This window comes from Bos grunniens, chromosome 5, assembly GCF_055505025.1.
Source record: "Bos grunniens cultivar Pamir isolate PY7600 chromosome 5, Bosgru_T2T1.0, whole genome shotgun sequence".
Lineage (NCBI taxonomy): Eukaryota > Metazoa > Chordata > Mammalia > Artiodactyla > Bovidae > Bos > Bos grunniens.
The window spans coordinates 19,012,961-19,037,122 of NC_141169.1; the positions used below are offsets into that span (position 1 = coordinate 19,012,961).

Below are 24,162 nucleotides of genomic sequence, written 5' to 3' on the forward strand. Positions count from 1 at the left end.
CTTCCCCACTGGCAGCTGTAAGTTCCTTCTCTAAGTCTGTGAGTCTCTTTCTGTTTTGTGAGTTCATTTGTATCATTTCTTTTTACATTCCACATACAAGAGATGTCATATGATATTTCTCTTTCTCTGTCTGACTTCACTAGTATGACAATCTCTAGATCTATCCATGTTGCTGCAAATGGCATTATTTTGTGGAATAAACTGATTTCTTATCTCCTTGTGTGCATATCACAGCAAAATCCAGATTGATGTTTCCACAGAAAAAAATTGAGATTAGCTTAAATGCTCAATCAACTACATTATGAACATGTGTGATAACCTTAAGATATCAAATCACAGGACAACTTTGGGTGCATAAAATTCTTTATTTATAACAATAAAGTATATGTATATATAATGTAATTTCAAATTCAAACCTGTATAAAAAAGGGTCAGAACATATACCTATTTTAAAAAGTACACATACAGTACATACACATACACATCACATTTTACAACTTTTTTTATTTAATTAAACTTCAGTCATAATAAAACTATAGAATAGTGTTGAAAGACATTTACATTACAATATGCAAACTCCAATCTATGACTGAACTAGCAATATATCTATACATCCATCTAAATGTCTGAATACTTTAAGTCCATTGATTTAAAAAAAAAACAGTGGCAAGTGGACACTATAATCACACATTAATCCTTAGAATATAGGAGAATAGGATGTTTTGATTGGAAACTTTTATTGAGTCACAGCTCAGAAATTAAGCAACTGAAAATACTATGGTTTTTAGTTTAAATAATGTTATTTAAAAAAATACAATTAAGATGTAATTGTAGATGGCACTTATACATAAATTTACAATGCTTAGGAAACATTTTTAGGATCATGAATATCCATTATAATATGGATTATTTCTAAAACAATACCTTTTTAGGAAATGAAAGTACCATTATTTTATCTTCACAAAGGGCATTTCCAGCAACATTATAACAAATAAAGTGGTTGGAATTTCAATCTGAATATTTGTATTTTAATGCCAATTTCAAAATAATACTGTTTCAAAACAAGCTGGCTTTCTTTAAAATTCTTATCCCATTTTCCAGTTTTAAAATTTAATTTATGGTTTACCCATCTCCAAATGGATTCTAAAGTATCTTTTGGCAGTTAAAAACTTTATGAACATCTTACATTTTCTGCCCTTAGCTTTTAAGAAAATGAGAGATTTAAATGCTTAATTTGGTGCACTTCCAAATGCTACACATATCTTATATTTTCCTGGATAAAATACACTCTTGGTTTTCATTCTTCAGAAGTAATCCAAAAATGTTTATTTAAGCAAAGGAAAAAGCCATCTCTTGTGTAAATGGTTATCCAATTCAACCTACAGTAGACTGAATTTCACTTTAAGAATGGACCATATTTACATTACAAACAAGAACAGCCATAGCTTTTTATGTTCAAATTGCTTATTCACAGAGATCATAGTTGGATATTCTGTATGCAATAGCTTCAGCTCTTATCTATCATCTTTGTCATTCACATATCAATAGGTTTCTCTCACGTCTATGGTATGACCTGACTTCACCACACAGATAAATAAAAAACTGAGATCCAAAGAAGGGCAGTGATTTATCAATACAGGTTAACAGCAAAGTGGAAGCTCCTGACAATTTTTCCTAATATCCATCCCACTATGTCAAACTGCCTTTTTGAAAAATGTATTTTTTAGTTAAGTCAGAATAGGTAGGCAATGGCTAAAAGCCCCATACTTACATTTTGAAACCAGAAACTAGCTGCAGAAAAACATGAAGAACTATCTATGAATTCTGAATGGATTTTTCTATTAATTTAAATTTTCATTTGAATTGGAATATCAAAATATGCCACAAAGTTTCTCCAAAGTACTTTAATTCTTACTAAAAGCAAATGTTTCATTGTGAACATACTTTATCATAAATTGTCATTTTCACATACTTAGTCCTTTTTAAAGAGGGTATTGTTCTATTAAAGTGTTGAAAAAATCAACGTCTCTGACTCATTAAAAAGTGGCAGTGTGGTAAGCACAACAGATTACAATACAAAATCCAGCAACACTTCGATATCACTGGGCAGGCATCATTTATCACAGAGCCAGTTTCTGTATAGATTTGGGTTCTACCAAAGAGGTACAAAGCTTTTAGTATAATTTAGAATCTGAAGACTTCTGAAATTATTTTAAAAGACAATTTTAAAACATTACAAAAGAAGACTATCAGATACATGGCACCAATTTACAGGGTGATTTCACTGTTTAAGATATCAGTTATGAGTTTTCCATGATTTATGAAGGCTATTCAGAACACATACTGGATAAAATAAAGCAAAGCTATATACGTTAATCTCCAAGCAGATATGACAGTTAATTCCCAAGCAACTACCATCCAAAGTAATGTTCAGCATTTTTCTATTGTTCATGTATTTTATTGAATTTTAGCGTTTTAAAATATTGGTATCCATACAACTATCAATGAACCAATACATTTAATTAGGCAGAATACATCTCCCCACACCCTACCATGCCAGATTTCATAACTTGCTGAATTTGTTTATTTAACTCTATTGATTTAGGACCATGTCCTTGAGTGTTAAAAACCCAGCTACCAGTTTTGAGAACAAAAGTACATTTATTGTACTCTGAAGCTCATTAAGCAGCATTTTCACATACATATGAAAATCGAAACCATTGCTGAAATAAACTATTAGATTGAGAAGTATCAATCTTCTCAATCTATACATGACTTACACATACTCAGGTTAATCTATGTCTATTCAAAACAGTATCACACACTGAGACAGGTCCTTACAGCCATTAACTTGATCTCTTTTATTATACATATCATAGTTGTATCATGGGATATTTGAGGGCCTAAATAAATTCATGCAGCTTCCCAAAGCACCTGGGTTGTATCTTAGAGAAATGACTAGTATTTGAGGAACCACAGCACTTTAGAGAAGACAAGGGTCATAGAAATCATCTGAGCTCTTTGGTATAAAAAAGAGCAAAGGCCACTTACTGGAGTTGTATTCTAATTAGCAGTGAACATAAGCTAAAATCCAACTCTACTAGAAATTCTTGGACTAGTAAAGTCAAATAAAAAGTATCAGTTTTTCATGCCCTTCTGTGTCACTGCATTGAAGGTCATCTTATGGTGGTAGGATATGGCAATAATGTTATCACAAGGATGAAGTTAGAAGGAAAGCTTTGGATTCCTTTATGTTCATGACATATTGAAAGAATCTTCATCAAAATAAACCATAAGAAATCATTCTTTGACCTTAGTCAGATATTCCTTTTATATAAAAAAAGAAAACTGGCAAGGGAAATTCACTTAATGTCTTTACAAGTTCTGGTTTAAAAACGCAATGTCCATCTTGGGAATTCCTGCCAAATTCACTTAATATGACAAAAATGCTGTCGCATATTTTAATAGCAAACTGACATGCATAACTACATAAAGCTTTTTATTTTTAATTCATAAACCTTAATGAATATAGAGTGCCTGATTTTAAATAAATGGATCCTTTAAACAGATAATGGTGATTATAGTATAAATAACTAAAGTTACCTGATTCCCTGCATTCTTGTAAAAGCCAAGTCACCTAATTTTCAACACCCATTATCAGCATGTGAGTGTAGTTTTCTAATCTTAGATACTAAATATCTTAACTTATTTTTCCTCTCTCCCACAGCAGAAATTGAAAATGGGGCCTCCATACATTCAGTGATTCCTCCTAAGTCCCTTTACATAACTCTGTAATAGTTTTAGAATATAAACATTTTGTAATATATTTTGCAAGCACAATTTATACACTGTAGAGTGGGCAAGGGCAAAGGCCGGCGTCACTAGGGGTGCCAGATGTCCTCCTCGGCAGATGGTTCTGCTGATCAGTGTCCACAGCTTCTTCATGTGACAACCCTCTAGGAGTCTCTTCTCTGCAAAGGCATCATGTTGTCATTCAGTACTGGCTAGCTTGTATGGATAGAGCCAGCCAACTATGTCCATTTGTCTTGTGGTATACGTGTGAGCACCTTCTATGTCAGGAAGAGACCCAAGCTCAGACCCACATCCCTCACTGATCAGCAGCTATGAGGCGGACCTGCACCTACTCCCACACTGTGTCCACTGCTTTCTAAATGAACAGTGGATGATGCTGTTGAGTTTTTGTTTTTTGAACATTTTCTAGATCCCTGTGATACAAATGATGACCCCCATCCCCCACTATCCAGGCTGAAATCTACTTGCAGACCAAGATAACTATGAACTGCAGGTTGTCACTGTAAAATAAAGCTATGTGGTTTTTTCAGCAGTTAGATGCTTCTGGAGGCATGCAAAATTGTATGTGCAATCTGGGACACGTGCTTTCTCTCCCAATATCAGTTTGCAAGTTCTAATTGAGACCACAACTCCCTGTAGGTCCTTAAAATAGAGTCCCGCTCCATACAAGTTCTTCTTTATAGATGATTAATTCAGTGCCAGTTTCACAGTAAAACACTTTGTTCCAATTTCTCAATCATCCATAGAGAGTCATGGGTAGCAAGAACAGATAAAGATGCGGTCTGTCACTCCAGACAGAATAGGAATTTGTTTAAAGCTGCTTCATTTATGAAGCAAACATGAACTGTTACCCGCCTAGAGAAGAAAGGAAAAGAGAGAAATTATATAGCATATCTGCTTTCTGCCTTCTTTTCATTCTCAGTAGCTAACTTCATGTGCCTACAAGAATGAGTACTAGATTTACAATGTATGCTTCACAGCCTAAAGTAACTTGACAAATATTTTCCTAGATATTAGTGATCACTCTCTGATCTCTCTAGTAACATTTTACAAAATCGGAAATGATCTTTTTCTTAGTATGTCTTCCCATTAGAATGTAAGCCCTCTGAGGACATGGAGCTTTGTTGATCTTTTTCACTGCTGTATTCCAGCAACTACAGTGCCTGGTACAAAATCCATACAGTTATCCCCTGCTTTTTCCAAGTTCCCTTTACTTTGCTTTTACAAAAGACCTACATTAGTACCTGTTTTCAACACACGACAGAAATCTCAAGAGGATTTTTGCTTCTATGAAAAAAGGCAAAAAGTGACAAAGCATTCAGGGTTTGTTTTGCAATAAGCCTATCAGTAAGTGTGCAGCCCCATCAGTAAGAGTTGGCACTGCCACCGAGTTCTTTCCCTGGAATTACACTTAGAATCTCAGCATAAAGTTACTCTATCTTTGAACTGTGTCTATAAGCGTCTGTGCTTCACCCCAATTTATTTTGTGCATCCTGTTAGTAAGATGTGTCCTAAGATGATTGCTTCTTTGCTTGAAGCCGTTTTGGTTTAAGAAAGGTTTCATAGGAATGCTCTACTCTTGGATAGTGCTGGAGTGGTCGGTCTGTGCGTGCTCAGTCATGCCCGACTCTTGGTGAGCCCACGGACTGTATGTAGCTCACCAGGCTCCTCTGTCCATGGAATTTTCCAGGCAAGAATACTGGAGTGGGTTGCTATTTCCTCCTCCAGAGGATCTTCCAGACCTAGGGATTGAACCCATGTTCAATCTGGCATCTCTTGCATTGGTGGGCAGATTCTTTACCACTGAGCCACAAGGGAAGCCCCACTTATATTTGATAAATACATCTTGAACATGGAGTGGATGAATGAATGCCCTGTGGCTTTTATATCCCCAGGCACACCACAGATGATCTCCGTTTGTGATGAGAATTATCAATCTGTGTAGCCGTGAACTTCTCTAACAAGGCTATGAAAAGGTTGTAGACAGGCAGTGAGGCATGAGGGACAGTGGCGGTGTCAGAGTGGAGAAGTGCAGTGGCATGAAATATATCAGGGATCCCATAAATGGCAGCCTCCCAGCCACTGAGCAGCACCAGGGTCTTGACTGCCTACCCAGGTTCTAGCAATCACGTCTACCAACCAAGGAAAGAACAGCAGCAAGATCGCCAGTACTGTGTGCCAAAAAAGAAACAAAGAAATCCTGTCACCACATTCTGACAAAGCCTCTGGGGAAGTTCATTTGGCCTCAGAGCAGCTTATTGTACTTGTTGAATCATGAAAGCCAGACTCTGTTCTAGCTTTTCAGTGCTGGGGTTAAACCTCTGAGCTACAGACTCAGCTTTCAGACTTTTCAACTTTTTATTATTATTTTAATTAATTGATTTATTTTTGGTTGTGCTGGGTCTTCATTGCTTTCTCTAGTTGTGGTGAGTGGGGGCTAGTCTTCATTGCAGGGCGAGGGCTTCTCATTGTGGTGGTTTCTTTTGTTGAGCAGCACAGGCTGTAGGCACGTGGGCTCAGGAGTTGTGGCACCTGGGCTTAGTTGCTGCATAGCATATGGAATCTTCCTGGACCAGAGATTGAATCTGCACTGGCAGGTGGATTCTTATGCGCTATGCCACCAGGGAAGTCCTGGATTTTTCAACTCTCAACTGAAGTGTTTGCACTTCCTTTTTTTTTTAATTATAGGCAGCATTTATATGTTATCTTTAGTCACAACCCCTAAATAAATGTGTATTTTGCATTTAGTTTCTTCCCTGTGAAAAGTTACAGTGTTAGTCATTCTGCTGTGTCTGACTATGAATGACTCTCATGGAGTGTAGCCCACCAGGCTCCTCTGTTCATGGGATCTTCCAGGCAAGAATACTGAGGTGGGTTGCCATTCCCTTCTCCACGGAATCTTCCCGGCCCAGGGATGGAACCTGAGTCTCCTGCCTTGTAGGTGGATTATTTATCATCTGAGCCCCCAAAGAAGCCCCCTACTCTTTACCTATTTTTGTCCTTATTTATCAATCCAAAGAATCAGAGGTCACTGGTTTTAAAATGTTTGAGATCAATACACAGGCTATATTAAAAACTTTGAGTGTATGAGTGTTTTTTCCAGTAATATACTAGATGTATATAATCTCTAAATGTAATATTTTGTGTATTCTCTAAATGTAATTTACTAAACATATAAATATATAAAATGTAATAATATACTAAAAACTGTATTATATGACAATTTGCAAAACTCTGAAAAATAGGAAAATTATATTTAGGAAAGCAGAATTAAATCCTGAAGGAAAAATTAACAGACATTAAGAGAAAATTTCAGAAATACAAATTACCAAGTTTAAAAAATAAAGCTTGGTTAGAAAAGCAGAAGAAACTAACAAAAGGCAAAAAAATACATATTTTTTTGGAAAGCTATGAAGAATTTGAAATTCTAAACTTAAGCAGAGAGAAACAAGAGAGAAGTCAGAAAGTCTTCTGACTTTGCCTTTGGATCATTTAGCAAAAAAAAAAAACATTTAAAAGCCAACAACTGGTTTCCTATAGAACAAAACTACTATTTTTATAATGATACCCTGGATTCTTACAACAACCTCATGAAATAAACAGGGTGAGCATTATTATCCTTTCAGTTATATTTGAAAAACCTGGGGTCAAAAACAACTGACTCATCCAGGAACCTACAGCTGGTTAAGGTGCAGCTCAAGGTTTGAACCTAAGACTAATTCCTTCCAATCCTCTGCATCACAGTGTATCAACCAAACCTTAGGAAATACGTGGTAAAGAGTCAGAGATCCGGCCCTTTGGTAACCAACCATTCCTGAGTCCTGTACATTAAATGTCTCCACATAACTTGCCCTCATCCCTATTCCAATTCTAGGATCTCCCTTCTTCTGTCTTAGCTCAGATCCACTGGAAACTTCCAAGTTGTGTTTCTTTTATAAATCTCTCCGCCAGCCTAATTATAATAAGAATTACTTTCTCCACTTACTATGCTGGGATAAGTCTACAAACACTGCTATCTGAATGTCTATAGACTTATGCTGTTTACCCCCAACCAAACTGGGCTTTTGCCATGATTATGCAAAACCTTCCCCTGAGGTCTCAATTAAAATTCTTTGTAGATGACTTCCCAATCCCAAATCTATTATTTCCATCCCTGACTGTTCACTGAAGTTCCAGTGCAACATATTTGGCCACTGGTTAATAATTACTAACATCTCTTTCTCCCATTTTTTTCTAATGGTGCTTGACATCTGGTTGGTCTTATAGGCTCTAAATCATCAAGAATCCACGTGCCAATGCAGGAGATGTGGGTTTGATTCCTGGGTCAGTAAGATCCTCTGAAGAAGGAAACGGCACTCTACTCCAGTATTCTTGCCTGGAAAATTTCATGGGCAGAGGGGCCTGGCAGACTACAGTCCATGGGGCCGCAAACAATCAGACTCGACTGAGCACATGCATCCCTGAGTGCTATAATATCAAGCCTTACATCCCATCAGGAACTAGGACTTGATTCTTTTTCTGCTGTGTCTCCAAAATGGCCTGTGCTTTCCTATTTCCATGGCTGTGACCCTAGCTCAAGTTGTCATTCTCTCACATCTGTTTGAAAATCCACTCCTAAGTGGACTTCCTGACTCCAGTTCACCACTCCCATCCATCCGGCCACATCAACATCTGATTACTTTCCTAAACCTCTGCTTTGATTGTATTACTCACATTTTTTCTAAACCCTCCAACAACTCCTTATGTGACTCAATAGTGTGTACGCCCTATATATTGGAATTCAGACCCTTTCACACTGATGTCCATCCTTTCTTAGCATTTAAACCCTCTATGTGTGATCTCCAGCTGTATAAACCCTTGAACACAGTCTGTACTTTTGGTCTTCTGATTTAGCTTATTCCATTTGCAGCACCTTCCTGACTGCCAATAAAATTTTACCAATCATTTAAGACCTAGCTCAACACAAATGCCACCTCCATCACCTACACAGTGAAGCTTTTCCCCTAGTGCTTTCGCTCCCCTGTTAAATAAAACAATTTTATCAGTTCAGTCGCTTAGTCATGTCCAACTCTTTGCAACCTGATGGACTGCAGCATATCAGGCTTCCCTGTCCAACTCCCAGAGCTTGCTCATGTCCATCGAGGCAGTGATGCCATCCAAACGTCTCATCCTCTGTCATCCCCTTCTCCTCCTGCCTTCAATCGTTCCCAGCATCAGGGTCTTTTCCAATGAGTCAGTTCTAAGACAACTGTATGTGGGTAGTGCAATTCTAAAGGATGCCGTCCATATCATTCATTATCTAGAGTTATGTTGAGGGTATATCCTTGACAACCATATACAATGGTTTGATCTTTGATTCTTTACTACATTTCTGTCAGCTCCTTCTGTTGATTTTTAACCAACACCTCCTTTGGTGCTTTAAAAAATAGATTATTTATACATATGTCTTATCTCCTTTTGTAGGCCATAAGCAATCTGAGGACAGAACTAGGTTATAGTAAGTTTTGCTATACTAGAGCTTGTTGGTATCATATTTGTGGTTAGAATGAAGAGGAATATGTACTATGATCTACTCTATTTCTCTCTCCTAAACTGTGCTACAGGCAACCTAATAAGTGAAAAATTCTGGGATGTCACATATGAATACTTGTCATCAGCTAGTTGACTAAATACATTTTTAACTTTTCAGAGATAATTTCACATTTGATGTCAAATAATCGCAGCTTTAGTATATTTTCTCCTAGAGGCAACTTCTTTTTCTTTCTGGCTCATTATCTACATCCCTTCCCTGTATTTAAAATATCAAACCCTCCTCTTCATTTTCCAGTTATAGGTTGGAGATCTAACTATTCCATATGTTTTCAATTCTAGCGTTCCAATATTTGTCCTGGTTTAATTTGTTTTAGTTCAGGGAGAAATTTTTGCTACAAACCTGAGTCATTCCTTATATTTTCCCTTTTTTGTTAACCAAGAAAATTTCTATAATACAAATTATATCCAATTTTTAAAATATATAATTACAACTTCGCATTTCATTTCTATTTTGATACTTTTTACTATGGTTATTCTTATTTCTTGGAAGACTTCCTCGCCTACCATGCCACAGCCTATTCTCCCTCCACCACATCCCTTTCCCCAAATTATACTCAAATTTCCTTGGCAGGTTTTAATCTCTATTGTTACAGAGAACAAAGCTTTCTTTATGTAGTGGGTGCTCAATAAATGGTCACAAATGATACATTCACATTTTTACTTTGGGGTTTGCAGATTCATGATAATGAGCTGCTTTTTACTTCCTTTTATATCTATCTTTCCCTCAACATTTGATTGTTAATTACTTCTACCCACACACATGTGTTTTTACTACATAAAATTTATTCTCATTATTGCAGTTCTTTGATGTAGTCATTCATCTCTTCGTTTATTCAACAGATACAGTCATCATCACTTGCCTGTGCTTAGTATAAACTATATAGCTTACTGGGATTCCATAAAGAAATTCAGAAATGAGTCCTGTCCTCTCAGAGCTTATGGTTTACAAGAGGACACAAAAAGTGTATGTAAGTAAATGTGATGCCTTCCTAATTTATTTGTATGGTATGAAATGTAATATGAAATATAATTGTGTGTGCATGCTCAGTCAGGTCCCACTTTTTGCAACCCCAAGGACTGTAGCCTGCCAGGCTCCTCAGTCCCTGGGATTTGCCAGGCAAGAATACTGGAGTGGGCTGTCATTTCCTCCTCCAGAGGATCTTCCTGGCCCAGGGATTGAACCTACACCTCCTGTGTCTACTACATCGGCACGTGGATTTCTTTACCACTGAGCCACCTGGGAAATCATAGAGATTACTTTCATTTGGAAAGTCAGCTTTTCAGAGGGGATGGTTTCTGACCTGAGCCTTGAGAGAGCTTTGCCAAGATGATGATGAGTAAGGTCATCTGCTGCTAAGTTGCTTCAGTCGTGTCCGACTCTGTGCGACCCCATAGACGGCAGCCCACCAGGCTCCCCCATCCCTGGGATTCTCCAGACAAGAACACTGGAGTGGGTTGACATTTCCTTCTCCAATGCATGAAAGTGAAAAGTGAAAGTGAAGTCGCTCAGTTGTGTCCGACTCCTAGAGACCCCATGGACTGCAGCCTACCAGGCTCCTCCGTCCATGGGATTTTCAAGGCAAGAGTACTGGAGTGGGCTGCCATTGCCTTCTCTGGTAAGGTCATCTATTTCACACCAACTCCTCAATTATTATGTGATGAGTTTATTCCTAAACAATCTGGGGCTTCTTTAACCTGCTTCATTTTCATTCATTTAATTATATGAGTAATATCTCAGATTCTAAGAAAATAAGTTAACTGTTTCCTATATGACCATCTTCCCCTTGCTGTACACACTTTGCTGTCCTGACCAAAATCAGCAACTTAAACACACACATATAAGATAAAAATAAACCTTACTGCACTTTTTAAAAGATTGTTCATCTTACCTTATTGCAGTAAGAACACAACACAAGATCCACCCTCTGAACACATTTTTAAATACACAATATAGATTGTTTTAAACTCTAAGCATTATCTTGTACAGCAGATCTCTAAAACATACTTATCTTGTAAAACAAAAAACCTTTTAAAAAAGGTCATTTCACAAGAACTATATTCCTTACCACTTAGTAAGCTTTTCATTTAGGGTTTGTTTATTGCCTCAATCACTTATTCAATAGACATTGACTAAGTGCCTACAATGCTTAGGCAACAAGTGGGGTGCTCGTGAGGAGATACAGCAAGAACCAGACAGCCTTGGTTCCTGCCCTTGCGTGTCCTCTGGTAGACATGTGTTAGTTGCTTGACTACAGCCTTTAAAATGCCATCATTTTTTCCCCTCTTAGGCCAGTGCCCTGGGCTTTTCCATCAAAATCCATTCTCCAAATGTCACAGGACAAGTACCACAATTAAACACCACATGACCTGTATGCCAAAACAGGATCCCAGTGATGCCATCCAAAAGCAAATTACAGAGGACATTACTTGAACCTTGAAGGTTCAATTAACCACTTAATGTGTGCTCGGTGGATGTCTGGCTTAAGGGAACTGAAACGGCAGATAGGGAAGAAGCAGTAGGTTTGTACTGGGATTCAAGGGCAGAAAAGTTAAGTTTTTAGGAATAACAATGATTTCAGCTTAGGGAATACTGGGCCTGAAAATAAAGAGAGTCAAGTGTTCCTTTACAGTATTTGATAGGAAACAGAGTCTAGAGAGGGCTAGGATGGGAGCAGAAAAAAGAGAGGGTGCTATTCATGCCCCAGACATGGTGATCAAGGGCATGATTCAAGGTAAAAATGAAGTCTGCATAATAGCAGGGTTAAAGTGTGAGAGACATATGCGACATAATTACTATTATTATATGATGTTATTTTGGGTTGCTAAAAAATGGCGTTTGATAAAAAGTGATTTCCTGGAGGAGACAAGAGACTCTGTGACCCAGTTTCCCTGCAGAAGATTCACTGTAGAGAGAAATCTCTGAATCTGGGACAGAAGGGAGAGCTGGGAGGACAGTGACATGAAAGTAAAGGGCAAAGCTCCCCAGAGACCGTGCCTGTAATAATCTGGGCAAATAAATGATCCTCCAGCCACGAGGGGGTGCAGGGGAAGAACAGAGGATTTAGAGAAATGAAAGAACACTCATACCCCACTGGAATACATGGGAGTTAATGGGCAGAACAGAATTGATAGCCAGTTGGCAGCAGTACAATGGGAAGAGCATGCATGATGCTGGATCAGGTTAATGCCATTCGGGGTGCTCCCCGCACCACATCTGAAACTTTTTTGGAAGCTAAGACAGGAGAGGGGAGAGGAGACGTAAAAAACAGCGCCCTCTAGTCATGTTCTCCTGGTCTCCCTTCTCCCTGAGCCCTCCACAGACCCACACAACTACGGTATCTATCCCTGGCTTGTATTCAGTGCATCTGGGGTTCTGGACTGTGATGAGGCACAATAAGGACCAGTCACGTGGCAGGTGGCCCCTTACCTTGACACTTTCCCTCTCCTGACTATAAGGGATTTTGACCTTTACTCCTTTTCCTTAAAATAGCAGGGAAATGTTTTTGGTTTTCACTTGATTGAGCATTTAACAAATGAGATACTTCTCCTATCATGTTATAGTAATCACACGTAATTGAAATTGGTTTTATTTATTCTTCTTCTATTTTATTTTAATCCTACTTTGCTCTATCCCTCTTATTTTCTGGCCTCAAAAATAAAAGCACTCAGGAATTCCCTGGCAGCCCAGTGGTTAGGACTCTGCACCTTCACTTCTGAGGATGTGGGTTCAATCTCTGGTTAGCGACCTAATATCCCACAAGCCGTATGGTGTGGCCAAAAAAAAAAAAAAAAAAAAGGAAGCACTCAACTGTTAATGTTTTGTATAACTCCTCTACAAGATGAATCCACTAATCTGGAATAACACTGCTTGTCTTTCAAAATTTGAGAATGCACAATTCAATGTAACAGTTTCAGCTGACATACTGACATCAGCTTGATAGAAGACAATAAATTCTGGCATCTAGGATGCTGTGTAGTTCCTGTTATATCTTTTAGCTTGATTTCTGAAAACTTACCAATGTACGAAAGTAACAGTGTTGATAGAAGCCACAATTACACTTCTTGAAACTCTCTCTCTTTCTCTTGCAACATACTGAAAACCAAGAAACATGCTTATTTGCTTTAAGATAGATTCTGAAGTATACCATGATCTGGGTATTGTAAAGGGCAGTTTTTACTTTTCTATAAATACAGGAGCAAAAAGCTTGCAAAATTGGGTGGAAAGTTTACTTTCGTAATATTACTATAGAGAGGACTTCAACAGTCTCAAGTAGTTAAAAAATTCTCTATGCATATGATACATATACAGAAAATGCTTATATGTGCTTAATATGTGAATGTGTACACATGCAACATGATATAAGAAAAAATAACATGCCAAATGGAAAAACCATAACTGAATGTAAAGTCAAAGTATTGGTCCTGGGCAGTATGTGGTAAGAGTAAAATAGTGATCAGAAGTCAATTATCATAAGTGGAAAGGTATCTTAAATTTTGTATCTGGCTTTAAAAAAATACTGAGTAAGTTGAGATAAGTTAAAGGCTCCAAAAGCCAGAGTGAGGTCTAATATATGAAGTGTGAAAGAGAAAAACACTGAAAATATCTTGACTAGGAGGTGGTATCAAGAATGGGGTTTACAGAAGGAGACAAAGGTGGAATTTAGAAGGGCCGAGGAAGGTTCTGTGGCAGCAACTCAGACAAGATGAAAATAATGACTGCTGCTAAAGAAGGAGCTCAGCATGTCTCGGCTATAGTGTGTAAAAGAGGAGGGTAAACGTGCCTCCTGAGCTCCATGACCAGGAACATGATGAGCAAGATTCTGCTGCTTATAGAAAAGAGAGAGCATACCCTAAGAAGGGTCAGGAAGACAATTCTGTGAAGGTATTTCACAGGTAAGTGGAGATGTGGGACTGAAGAGAGAATGGGAGATCAGAAATGGAGCTAAAAGCTGGAAGACACTGGTTAGGAGCTACCATCATGAGGGTGAAACACTTCTTAAAAGATGTTATGAGCACATGCATGGTATGTGAAGTGGTGAGGTCAACCTTACTGATGAACATATTCAGTAAAATGAAATACCTTATTTCATTATCCTCTTCATTAATCTGTCTGTTTTCAACTGTCCTTGTAAGATTTGGTTGTTTCTTCTGGGAAAAGAACAATGATATGTATTGTAAAATTATCATGTCCTATTTAAGAGGTAAATAGTCTCCACTTCTATGTTTTCATCAGCAGGCAGTCTATGAAAATACTTTTGCAGTAAGAAATTATGAAAAATGCATGGTATTATCACTCAAAAGTTTTAGGATGTTGGAGATGAAAGAGTAGTAAAGAAACTGAAAGATTTAAATAGTAATCAAATTAAAAAGACATTTCAAAAAGCTGACTTGCAATCATTTAGCACATTTAAAAATTTCAGACAGGTTTCAATGAGAAAAGAGCATAAGAGTAGAAATCCAAAATAGCACATCATACAAATGGCATTTCTAGCTAATTTTAACCACATCATATATTTATTCCTTTTTATATTTAGTTCAGACTAATAAGGAGAAGGCCATGGCACCCCACTCCAGTACTCTTGCCTGGAAAATCCCATGGATGGAGGAGCCTGGTGGGCTGCAGTCCATGGGGTCGCGAAGAGTCGGACACGACTGAGTGACTTCACTTTCACTTTTCACTTTCGTGCATTGGAGAAGGTGCTAGCAACCCACTCCAGTGTTCTTGCCTGGAGAATTCCAGGAACGGCGGAGCCGGGTGGGCTGCTGTCTATGGGGTCGCACAGAGTCGGACACGACTGAAGCGACTTAGCAGCAGCAGACTAATAAAACCAGTTTTCATTTTCTTAAGTATGCATTCTCAGTTACAGGAGTGGTCTTCAAAACATGAGGAGGAATGGGGGAACCTTTCTAAGGTTTATATTCTGTGGAGGCTGTAAGTTAAGACATATCCTGTCTTACTGTTTTCTTGGTAGGATCCTTTCTTAGAAAAGGGCAGTTTGTTAATCATTTATGTAATGTGGTATGAGCAAATAAATATGTAAAGTTTTTGATTAAGGGGGAAAAAAAAAAATAACAGCACTTACCTTCCAGTAAAAGGCCCCAAAAGCAAACCCGATCACAAGAGAAAAGAATGCTGGCAATGCTACGGCTGCCCATTGTAGGCTGGAATCTTCAATGGAATTTGAGGCCTTCCCTGTAATTTAAACAGTACAGTGGTGAACACCACATATGCATACCCATGCCAGAGGTTTTGCTCTTAATGCTGTGGTTGTTCCCAACTGTTTCCGAAATATACTCTGGACCTATCATCTGTTTAAAGTATTTAACGTGCTGATTTTTCCACTTTCAATACAAGTTCATGTTGTTTCTGACAGATATAAGGTGAAAAAGAAACCCCACAGACAGAAGGCTGTCTGACTTGGTTAATGTGGACCCATATGGAACGCAGATAACATCTACCTGAAAATGATTTCTATCTAATCAAGCAAATCCATCTTCTATGCCTTTATCTTCTAATACCTTTTCACTTTTTTACACATCACCTCTTGCCAAGAAACGTTAAAGACATTCTGCATCCCGATCAAGGTCTCGATGAATCAAGCTATGTCTGGCCTGCCTCAAATTTTAAGTTAATATCTGCACATTATGCTTAGGGTATTTTCAGGGACCTCAAGCTTAGAATTGCAGTGTCTCTTCATTGCATCGTCAGCTGGCATTTACTGGATACCGAGCAGTGCTTTGCACTGTGCTATGGACTAAAGGTTTCAATTTTTCAGACTTTCTATGTTAGAAAGCCAGAGATGACTGAACAGGGAAGAATGGCTGGAAACACCAGTGTCTCCCCATGTAACTAAGTGAGAGAGAGAATGGGCACATGAAATCAACTTGGGACACCTCCCTGAATCCTGCTTTGATCTTCCTTGAGAAGCAGAATGATTCAGGAATTAAACAACAAAACTCCCCTAAGGGTCTCTTGCTCCCATCACAAAACTTAACATTTTGACAGATTTTTCCTCTCTGTCTCCTTACAAGAAACAGCTTCCTTGTTTGAGAACATGGACATGTGTATGTCAACTTGTAAGAGTTAAACTTTCAGTTCTCTTTGGAAGATGTAATACATTTATAAACTATATACTTTCAGCCATCATATGATCAAAATGTAAGCCAATTAAGTAAAAGTGACTGATTTGGGTTATGATATTTTGCAATGATACTCGGGCTACTGTGTCAGCCTACAGTCACCTATTTAATATTAAGTACCTAAAGTACACGATCTAAAAGAATCAAACCACAGTATGTGTATCAGCATTTAAGAGGGAAAAACTAACTCATAGATTTAACCTCAGAGGCAAGAAACAAATCTTATCTATTGTCGTGAGAATAAGAATTGCCCATTTCCCTACCATTTGTAAACTTGGAAGAGGAAACTCATTAATTCTATGATTCTTATGTTTCCAAAGAGGTTCTCATAATAGTAAGTTTGGGTGTGTGCTGGGGCAGCATAGGGGAAACATAGTGAGTCATGTGCCCCTTATACTTAAAGGAGATTGAGTAAAGAACTGGACTCTTCCCTTCATGTAACTATGAATCACTTCCTAAGACCAGACTGACAGACCTTTTGGCCAACTCCATGGGAAATATGTTTTAGGCATCTTAAAGCTCTTGATGAAAGTTAAAGAGGAGAGTGAAAAAGTTGGCTTAAAGCTCAACATTCAGAAAATGAAGATCATGGCATCTGGTCCCATCACTTCATGGGAAATAGATGGGGAAACAGTGGAAACAGTGTCAGACTTTATTTTTTGGGGCTCCAAAATCACTGCAGATGGTGACTGCAGCCATGAAATTAAAAGACGCTTAGTCCTTGGAAGGAAAGTTATGACCAACCTAGATAGCGTATTGAAAAGCAGAGACGTTACTTTGCCAACATAAGTCCGTCTAGTCAAGGCTATGGTTCTTCCTGTGGTCATGTATGGATGTGAGAATTGGACTGCGAAGAAAGCTGAGCACCAAAGAATTGATGCTTTTGAACTGTGGTGTTGGAGAAGACTCTTGAGAGTCCCTTGGACTGCAAGGAGATGCAACCAGTCCATTCTGAAGGAGATCAGCCCTGGGATTTCTTTGGAAGGAATGATGCTAAAGCTGAAACTCCAATACTTTGGCCACTTCATGCGAAGAGTTGACTCATTGGAAAAGTCTCTGATGCTGGGAGGGATTGGGGGCAGGAGGAGAAGGGGACGACAGAGGATGAGATGGCTGGATGGCATCACTGACTCAATGGACGTGAGTCTGAGTGAACTCCGGGAGTTGATGATGGACAGGGAGGCCTGGCGTGCTGCAATTCACGGGGTTGCAAAAAGTCAGACACTACTAAGCGACTGAATTGAACTGAACTGAACTGAAAGCTCAACATGAATTCTATCACCAAAATAAGCCTGAGTTATAAAATGGGATTTGGCATAATTGAAGTAACACTATTATTACAATAATAAAACCATTTTAAGGGTTATATAAGATTACATGTGCTTGTCTCAGATTTTGCTACTATTTATAAAAGTGATTTCTATGAGGAAATGTGTTTGGAGTTACAGGCAATTCTGACCATTTTAGAAATGTTTGTATCACTATCAATAAATAATAATTTGGGTATTTATGTTTGTATTCCAGTGACATGTTCGAATTCCCATTGATGGCCAAACCACTATGACCCACACTGTCTATTTTGATTGCTGGCATGTGATTATGATTTGGCCAAGTGACATATCCAGACATATACAGAGAACAAAGGAAGCTATAAATATTTTGTCCCCAGACTCCAATGGAAAAGTAGCTAGTGGGGATGGTGCTACGGAGAACTCCATTACCTATGTTTGAGCAGCCAGATGCCCCAGAGTCAAGGCAGCTAGACATCTGTTCTTCCTGTTCTATCCAAAGGCCAAATCTTGAATTGTTATTAGTCAGACCAGAGGAAAGACCACACCCACCAGCAGCAAGCTGAAGGAACTTATTACAGAGTGAGGTGCTCTGGGATTCCCCACTCTAAATCTTTCTCAGCTAGAAGGACAGCCCCCAGGGGAGGTGTTGCAAATAAAGCCAAGCTGGAGGAGAAACTAAAGAAAGCACACCTCGCTCTCGCAGAACACTGTGACTTGTTAACCAAAGTCCTACCCCTAGGACTGTGACCCTGAACAAAGTTCTGGAATTTGACTAACACCTAGCACCAGTCCTCCTGTATGAGAGGGAAAAGGAGATAGACAGGAGGTGGTCAGATCCACAGGAGCCGACTTCACCTTCTACAGAGGTGTCACTTCCTTATTTCTTCTCCTAATGTAAATGGCTTCACAGCTAGGCCTTGGGTTCTCTTCAGTGATCCTGCCATCCCTCTTCCAGGAAAGAAAATCTACTTTATTAGAAGAGGCTTTGCTTATATCTCCAAGGCATGATTCCCAATACTTGCTACAGTTGCTATCCATCAGGGGTCAATGAGATCTGAATTACGTGCCTCAAGAGCCAAAGGAAGGGTATGCATGCATGCTAAGTCACTTCAATTGTGTCTGACCCTTGCGACCCCATGGACTGTAGCCCACCAGGCTCCTGTGTCCATGGAATTCTCCAGGCAAGAATACTAGAGTGGATTGCCATTTCCTACTCCAGGGATCCCAACCCAGGGATCAAAACTGTCTGTCTCCTGCATTGGAAGGGAGACACTGCATTCTTTTCCACTAGTGCCACCTGGGAAGCACAAATGAAGGCTATTGGGTCCAAAGCGTTGCTTTTATATAAAAATGCCTCTAAGTTTCTGGGGGTGGGGGAGCTCATCTGCACAGGATTTGAGTAATCCTGAATTCCTGAGTTCTTATCTTATTAGCTGTTTTCATTATTATGAAAACCTTCCGGTGTTCAAAATTGGTGGGAACTGACTTGTGTGGTTTGACTTAATAATGCCGGACATCTGTACAAACATAGACCACAAAAACCTGTGCTGCAATTCTGCTGAATTTCTTTGTAGAGTGAGTCTGCTTATGGGCACCATGCCCAGGAATATGTCCCTCTTCTTGGTCCTTAGAAAACATGCAATTCAGTACTCTCCCTTGATTCAGAGCTCACCACAAACTCACCACTTACTGACTCAGCCTCGTTGCCTCTAATTGTTCTAATAATTCTGGATGAACATGTACTATACATCAGCCACAGTGCTAAGTACACATGGGCTAACTCATTTAAAACTCACAGAAAACTTATGAAGGAAAGATTATCAACCTCCATTTGATTGAGGGGTCCAGAGCGATTAAAACACTTGCCCAAGATCACACAGCTAGCCAAGCAAGGGCTAGAGCTGGGCAGTGGTCTTTCTAGAAGATGTGTAAGGTAATGTCAAAGTAAGGATCTTCTCTCTATCATTTAAATATACTGTCTGTAAGGATCGCAAACTTAAACATTTTTAAAACACACTTTGCTGCTGCTGCTGCTGCTAAGTCGCTTCAGTCGTGTCTGACTCTGTGCGACCCCATAGACGGCAGCCCACCAGGCTCCCCCGTCCCTGGGATTCTCCAGGCAAGAACACTGGAGTGGGTTGCCATTTCCTTCTCCTGTGCATGAAAGTGAAAAGTAAAAGTGAAGTTTCTCAGTTGTGTCCGACTCTTAGCTACCCCATGGACTGCAGCCTACCAGGCTCCTCCATCATGGGATTTTCTAGGCAAAAGTACTGGAGTGGGATGCCATTGCCTTCTCCGAAAACACACTTTAGCTTGGTACAAAGAATATTACCATTACTTTGAAAGCACAACTCCCTTTGGATAACTTTTACATTTTTACCTTATCCCATGATTCTCCCTTATAAGATACAGAGAGGGAACTTACACCTCTGGGCTGCTTCATCATATGCCATGGTCCTCTGACCAGCATGGCAACATTTGGGGTCTTTCTCCTGAAAACAGCATGGTTTCTTCAAATTTCCCTGACTCCCTACTCTCCAGAGTGTCTTACTTTCCTTATGCTACAACTAAAGACATTTACATACTTCTGTTAAATATAGCATAAATAACATAAAATATGAATATTTTTATTTGTGTCTGCTTCTCGTATGAGACTGTATACTCATAACAGCTAGTCCTATCCATGGGTATCTAAAGTGCCATTTTCATGAGTGAGAACACCTGGCCAAAAGCTGCTGATCATGCAAGATTCACTTTTTTTTTAAGCAAAAAAAGAAGAAAGGGAGAAAAAGGGAAACAAAAAACAAGTCTGGTCATTCATATTGCCATTTAAAAACTACTGATAGTCTCAAAGGTATAGGACCGAACAGGTGTTTTATATTCAGTTGTCTTGTAAGTAGCAAAGATTTTGCATTCAACCCTGATGATAGCAATTTAACCTTCCCAACATAAATAATTATCACACTAAACAAATTATACTAGGCAACTACTTTCAGACCTTGGCCGAAAGGCAACACGAGACTGTGATCCCTGGGAGAGGGAAAATGCAAGTGATAAGACCCACAACTGTCCCGATTTGCTGGCTGGGTGACACCTTTTGACTGAGTAGTCTCACTACGATAGGAAATCAGAGAATGAAGCTGAGGGCTGCTGCCTTAGCTGGAGGCGGGGCTGTTTGTGAGGTTTGTAAGGCAGGGTTATTTTGGGGAGAGGAACTGTGTAGAAAAGAAGCGCTATACGTGTCTGGAGGAGACTCAATCATTGCTTGAATAATAAGCTGTACATGCACAGGGAGAAACCTCACAAAAGCTGGCAATAAACAGTGTCCAGGAAGCTATGACTTAAGCAAAGACCCTAGAAGTCAATTCAGAGACAAAGAAGTTCTGACAAGCAAGAATGGAGAGATTTTCTAGGCATTCAAGAAATAGCTCAGTGACCCCATGCCTTAGAAATAACGCTACTCTCCCTCCACCCTCTAAGAAAGCCTAAAAAAAAAAAAAAAAGGCCTGGAAAGGAAGAGAAAACTGATCTGCTAGGAACTGAACCAACTGCCTATCAGAACAAAACAGTCACTGAAAGAATGCTACAAAATCCAGATATTCGACAACATAATACCTATACCAACAACATAATATCCAGCATATGGTCAAAAATTACTAGCCATCTAAAGGAAGATGTGACCCACAATCATGAAGAAAAAAAAATCACTTAATAGAAACCATGCTGGGATGACCTACATATTGAAATTCAAAAACAAGAACTTTAGAGAAGCTATTGTAACTATATCCAAGAGCCAAAAAAGAAAATATTGTCATAATGAATATGCAGATGGAAAATCTCAGCAGAAAAATATAAAATATAAAAAGAACCAAATGAAAATTCTAGAACACAAAGTACAAATTTAGAAATGAAAAAAATGCACTGGATTCAAACCCATAGAATGGATAGCACCAAGAGTGAACCCTATGTAAACTGTGGACTTTGGCTGATATGAGGTGTCCATGAAGATTCCTCCATTGTACAAATGTACCTCTCTAGAGGGGCATGTTGATAATGAGAGAGGCTATGCATGTGTGGCAGGGAGTATGTGAAAAACCTCTATTCCCCTCAATTTTGCTGTAAACCTTAAACTGCTCTAAAAATAAAGTCTTAATAAAAAAATTAATGGAAAAAGGAAAACTTACTGGAAGAAAAATTTAGCAGATGACAGAAAAGTCAGGGAACTTGAAAATAGGTTAAAATTATTCATCTTGAAGATTAAAGAGAGGTTGGAAAAAAATGAACAAAACATCCATGATCTGTGAGACTGATTTTATCAATAATATATGTGGATTATGTGTGTGATTGTATGTATGTGTGATTCTTAAACATACATATCCAAGAAGCTTAAACCACTCCTAAGCGCATCTTATTTGAACTCCTAAAACAGAAGTAAATTTTGAAAGGCAGAGGGGGGAAATGACTCAGTACATATAAGGAAAAACATCATATAAATGCTGGCTGCCTTTTTGTCAGAAACAATAGAAGCAGGAAGACAATGGAGTGACATCTTTAAAGGACTCAAGGAAAAAAATTCTGTTAACCCAGAATTCTGTATCTAGTAAAAAGCACCTGCAATACTGAAGACAAAGTCATTTTTCTATTAAAAGAAAAAGAATTTGTTGGCAACAGATCTGCACTGCACGAAATGCTAAAGGAAGCTCTTCAGCCAGAAAGGAATTAACGCCAGACAGAAACTTGGATTTACAAGAGGAAATGAGGAGTAACAAGAAATAATAAATATGTGGGTAAATGTAAAAGAATTTTTTTCCTTCTCTTGAAAAGATGGTTTTAAGCAATAATTTTAAGACTGTATTGTGAGGTTTATAACCTGCATAAAGATATATGTCAACACAGCACAAAAGTGGTTATAGGCAAGTGGAACATCCTGTTGCAAGGTTCTTACTTTGTTTCTGAAGTGCTACAAGATTAAATAGAATGTTACAAGTTAAGATGTATATGGCAATTCCTAAAGCAACCACAAAATGATGTCAAGAGGTGCTGTTGAAAAGACAACAGAAGTAATTAAAATAGAGCACTAAAAGTCAATCAATCAATGAACACAAAAGAGGGCTGGAAAGGAGGAACAGGGGATCAGTAAGCATGTGGTGCCAATCACAAAATGGTAGACCCACATCTAACCACACCGATAACTGCATTAAATACAAAATGGGTCAAACAGCCTAATTAATGAAAATAAGGGACTAGATAAAACAGCAGGGCCCAACTGCATCCTATCAGAGAGATACTTTCAAAATAAAGACAGGAAGAAAAACAATATATATTAAAACAGTAAATATAAGAAAGGCTGGCTCTACCAATGTCAAACAAAATATGCTTCAAGACAAGAGCTCTAGCAGAGTTATAAGGAATATTTCAGTAAGATGTAAATCAGGAAAGATACAACAATAATAAATATGTAAGTACTTAATAATAGAGCTGCTAAGTAGGTGAAGCAAAAATCATAGAACCAAAATAAGAAATAACCAAATCCACAATCAAAAGGAAAGATTTTTAATGCTCCCCTCTCAGTAAACAATTAAAAATTTGACAAAAAAATGTAATAAGGACAGAAGATCTGAACTTTATCAACCACTTGTATCAAATTTCAGAATGCTACACCTGAAACTTTAATATTCACAAAATGTCTCAATAAATCTCACAAGACTACACTGTATGTTCTTTGACAATAATGGAGTTAATTTAGAAATCATTAATAAGATTAAAAGACGCTTACTCCTTGGAAGAAAAGCTATGACCAACCTAAATAGCATATTGAAAAGCAGAGACATTACTTTGCCAACAAAGGTCCGTCTAGTCAAGGCTATGGTTTTTCCAGTAGTCATGTATGGATGTGAGAGTTGGACTGTGAAGAAAGCTGAGCTCCACAGAATTGATGCTTTTGAACTGTGGTGCTGGAGAAGACTCTTGAGAGTCCCTTGGACTGCAAGGAGATGCACCCAGTCCATTCTAAAGGAGATCAGCCCTGGGTGTTCTTTGGAAGGAATGATGCTGAAGCTGAAACTCCAGTACTTTGGCCACCTCATGCAAAGAGGTGACTCATTGGAAAAGATTCTGATGATGGGAGAGATTGGGGGCAGGAGGAAAAGGGGACGACAGAGGATGAGATGGCTGGATGGCATCACTGACTCAATGGACACGAGTTTGAGTGAACTCTGGGAGTTGGTGATGGACAGGGAGGCCTGGCATGCTGCGTATTCATGGGGTCGCAAGGAGTCAGACACAACTGAGCAACTGAACTGAACAGAACTGAATAAGATATCTA

The 24,162-nt window shown here is 38.6% G+C and overlaps 1 protein-coding gene and 1 long non-coding RNA gene across 13 annotated transcripts in view; one reads left to right on the plus strand and one right to left on the minus strand.

The window, feature by feature from the left end:
- LOC147371366 (uncharacterized) overlaps nt 1-24,162 on the plus strand; it is a 178,302-nt gene that overhangs the window by 150,929 nt on the left and 3,211 nt on the right. The window contains exons 4-5 of one of the 3 annotated variants that reach the window (XR_015164784.1): nt 10,246-10,373; nt 15,780-15,897. The exons of 1 other annotated variant lie outside the window; for it this stretch is intronic. This is a non-coding gene — a long non-coding RNA (uncharacterized LOC147371366). Of the gene's footprint in view, nt 1-10,245; nt 10,374-15,779; nt 15,898-24,162 lie in introns of those variants that run through there. One more of the 3 variants, XR_015164780.1, reaches the window with a different exon arrangement.
- KITLG (KIT ligand) overlaps nt 346-24,162 on the minus strand; it is a 107,671-nt gene continuing 83,854 nt past the window's right edge. For 6 of the 10 annotated variants that reach the window (XM_086403743.1, XM_086403737.1, XM_086403736.1 and 3 more), the window contains 4 exons: nt 15,489-15,598; nt 14,486-14,553; nt 13,422-13,498; nt 346-4,668 (listed from right to left, as the gene is read on the minus strand). In XM_086403743.1, the coding sequence (XP_086259869.1) occupies nt 13,459-13,498; nt 14,486-14,553; nt 15,489-15,598 (218 nt within the window). In that variant the 3' untranslated portion in view covers nt 346-4,668; nt 13,422-13,458. The remainder of the gene's footprint in view (nt 4,669-13,421; nt 13,499-14,485; nt 14,554-15,488; nt 15,599-24,162) is intronic. The other 4 variants (XM_086403742.1, XM_086403741.1, XM_086403735.1 and 1 more) reach the window with 2 other exon arrangements.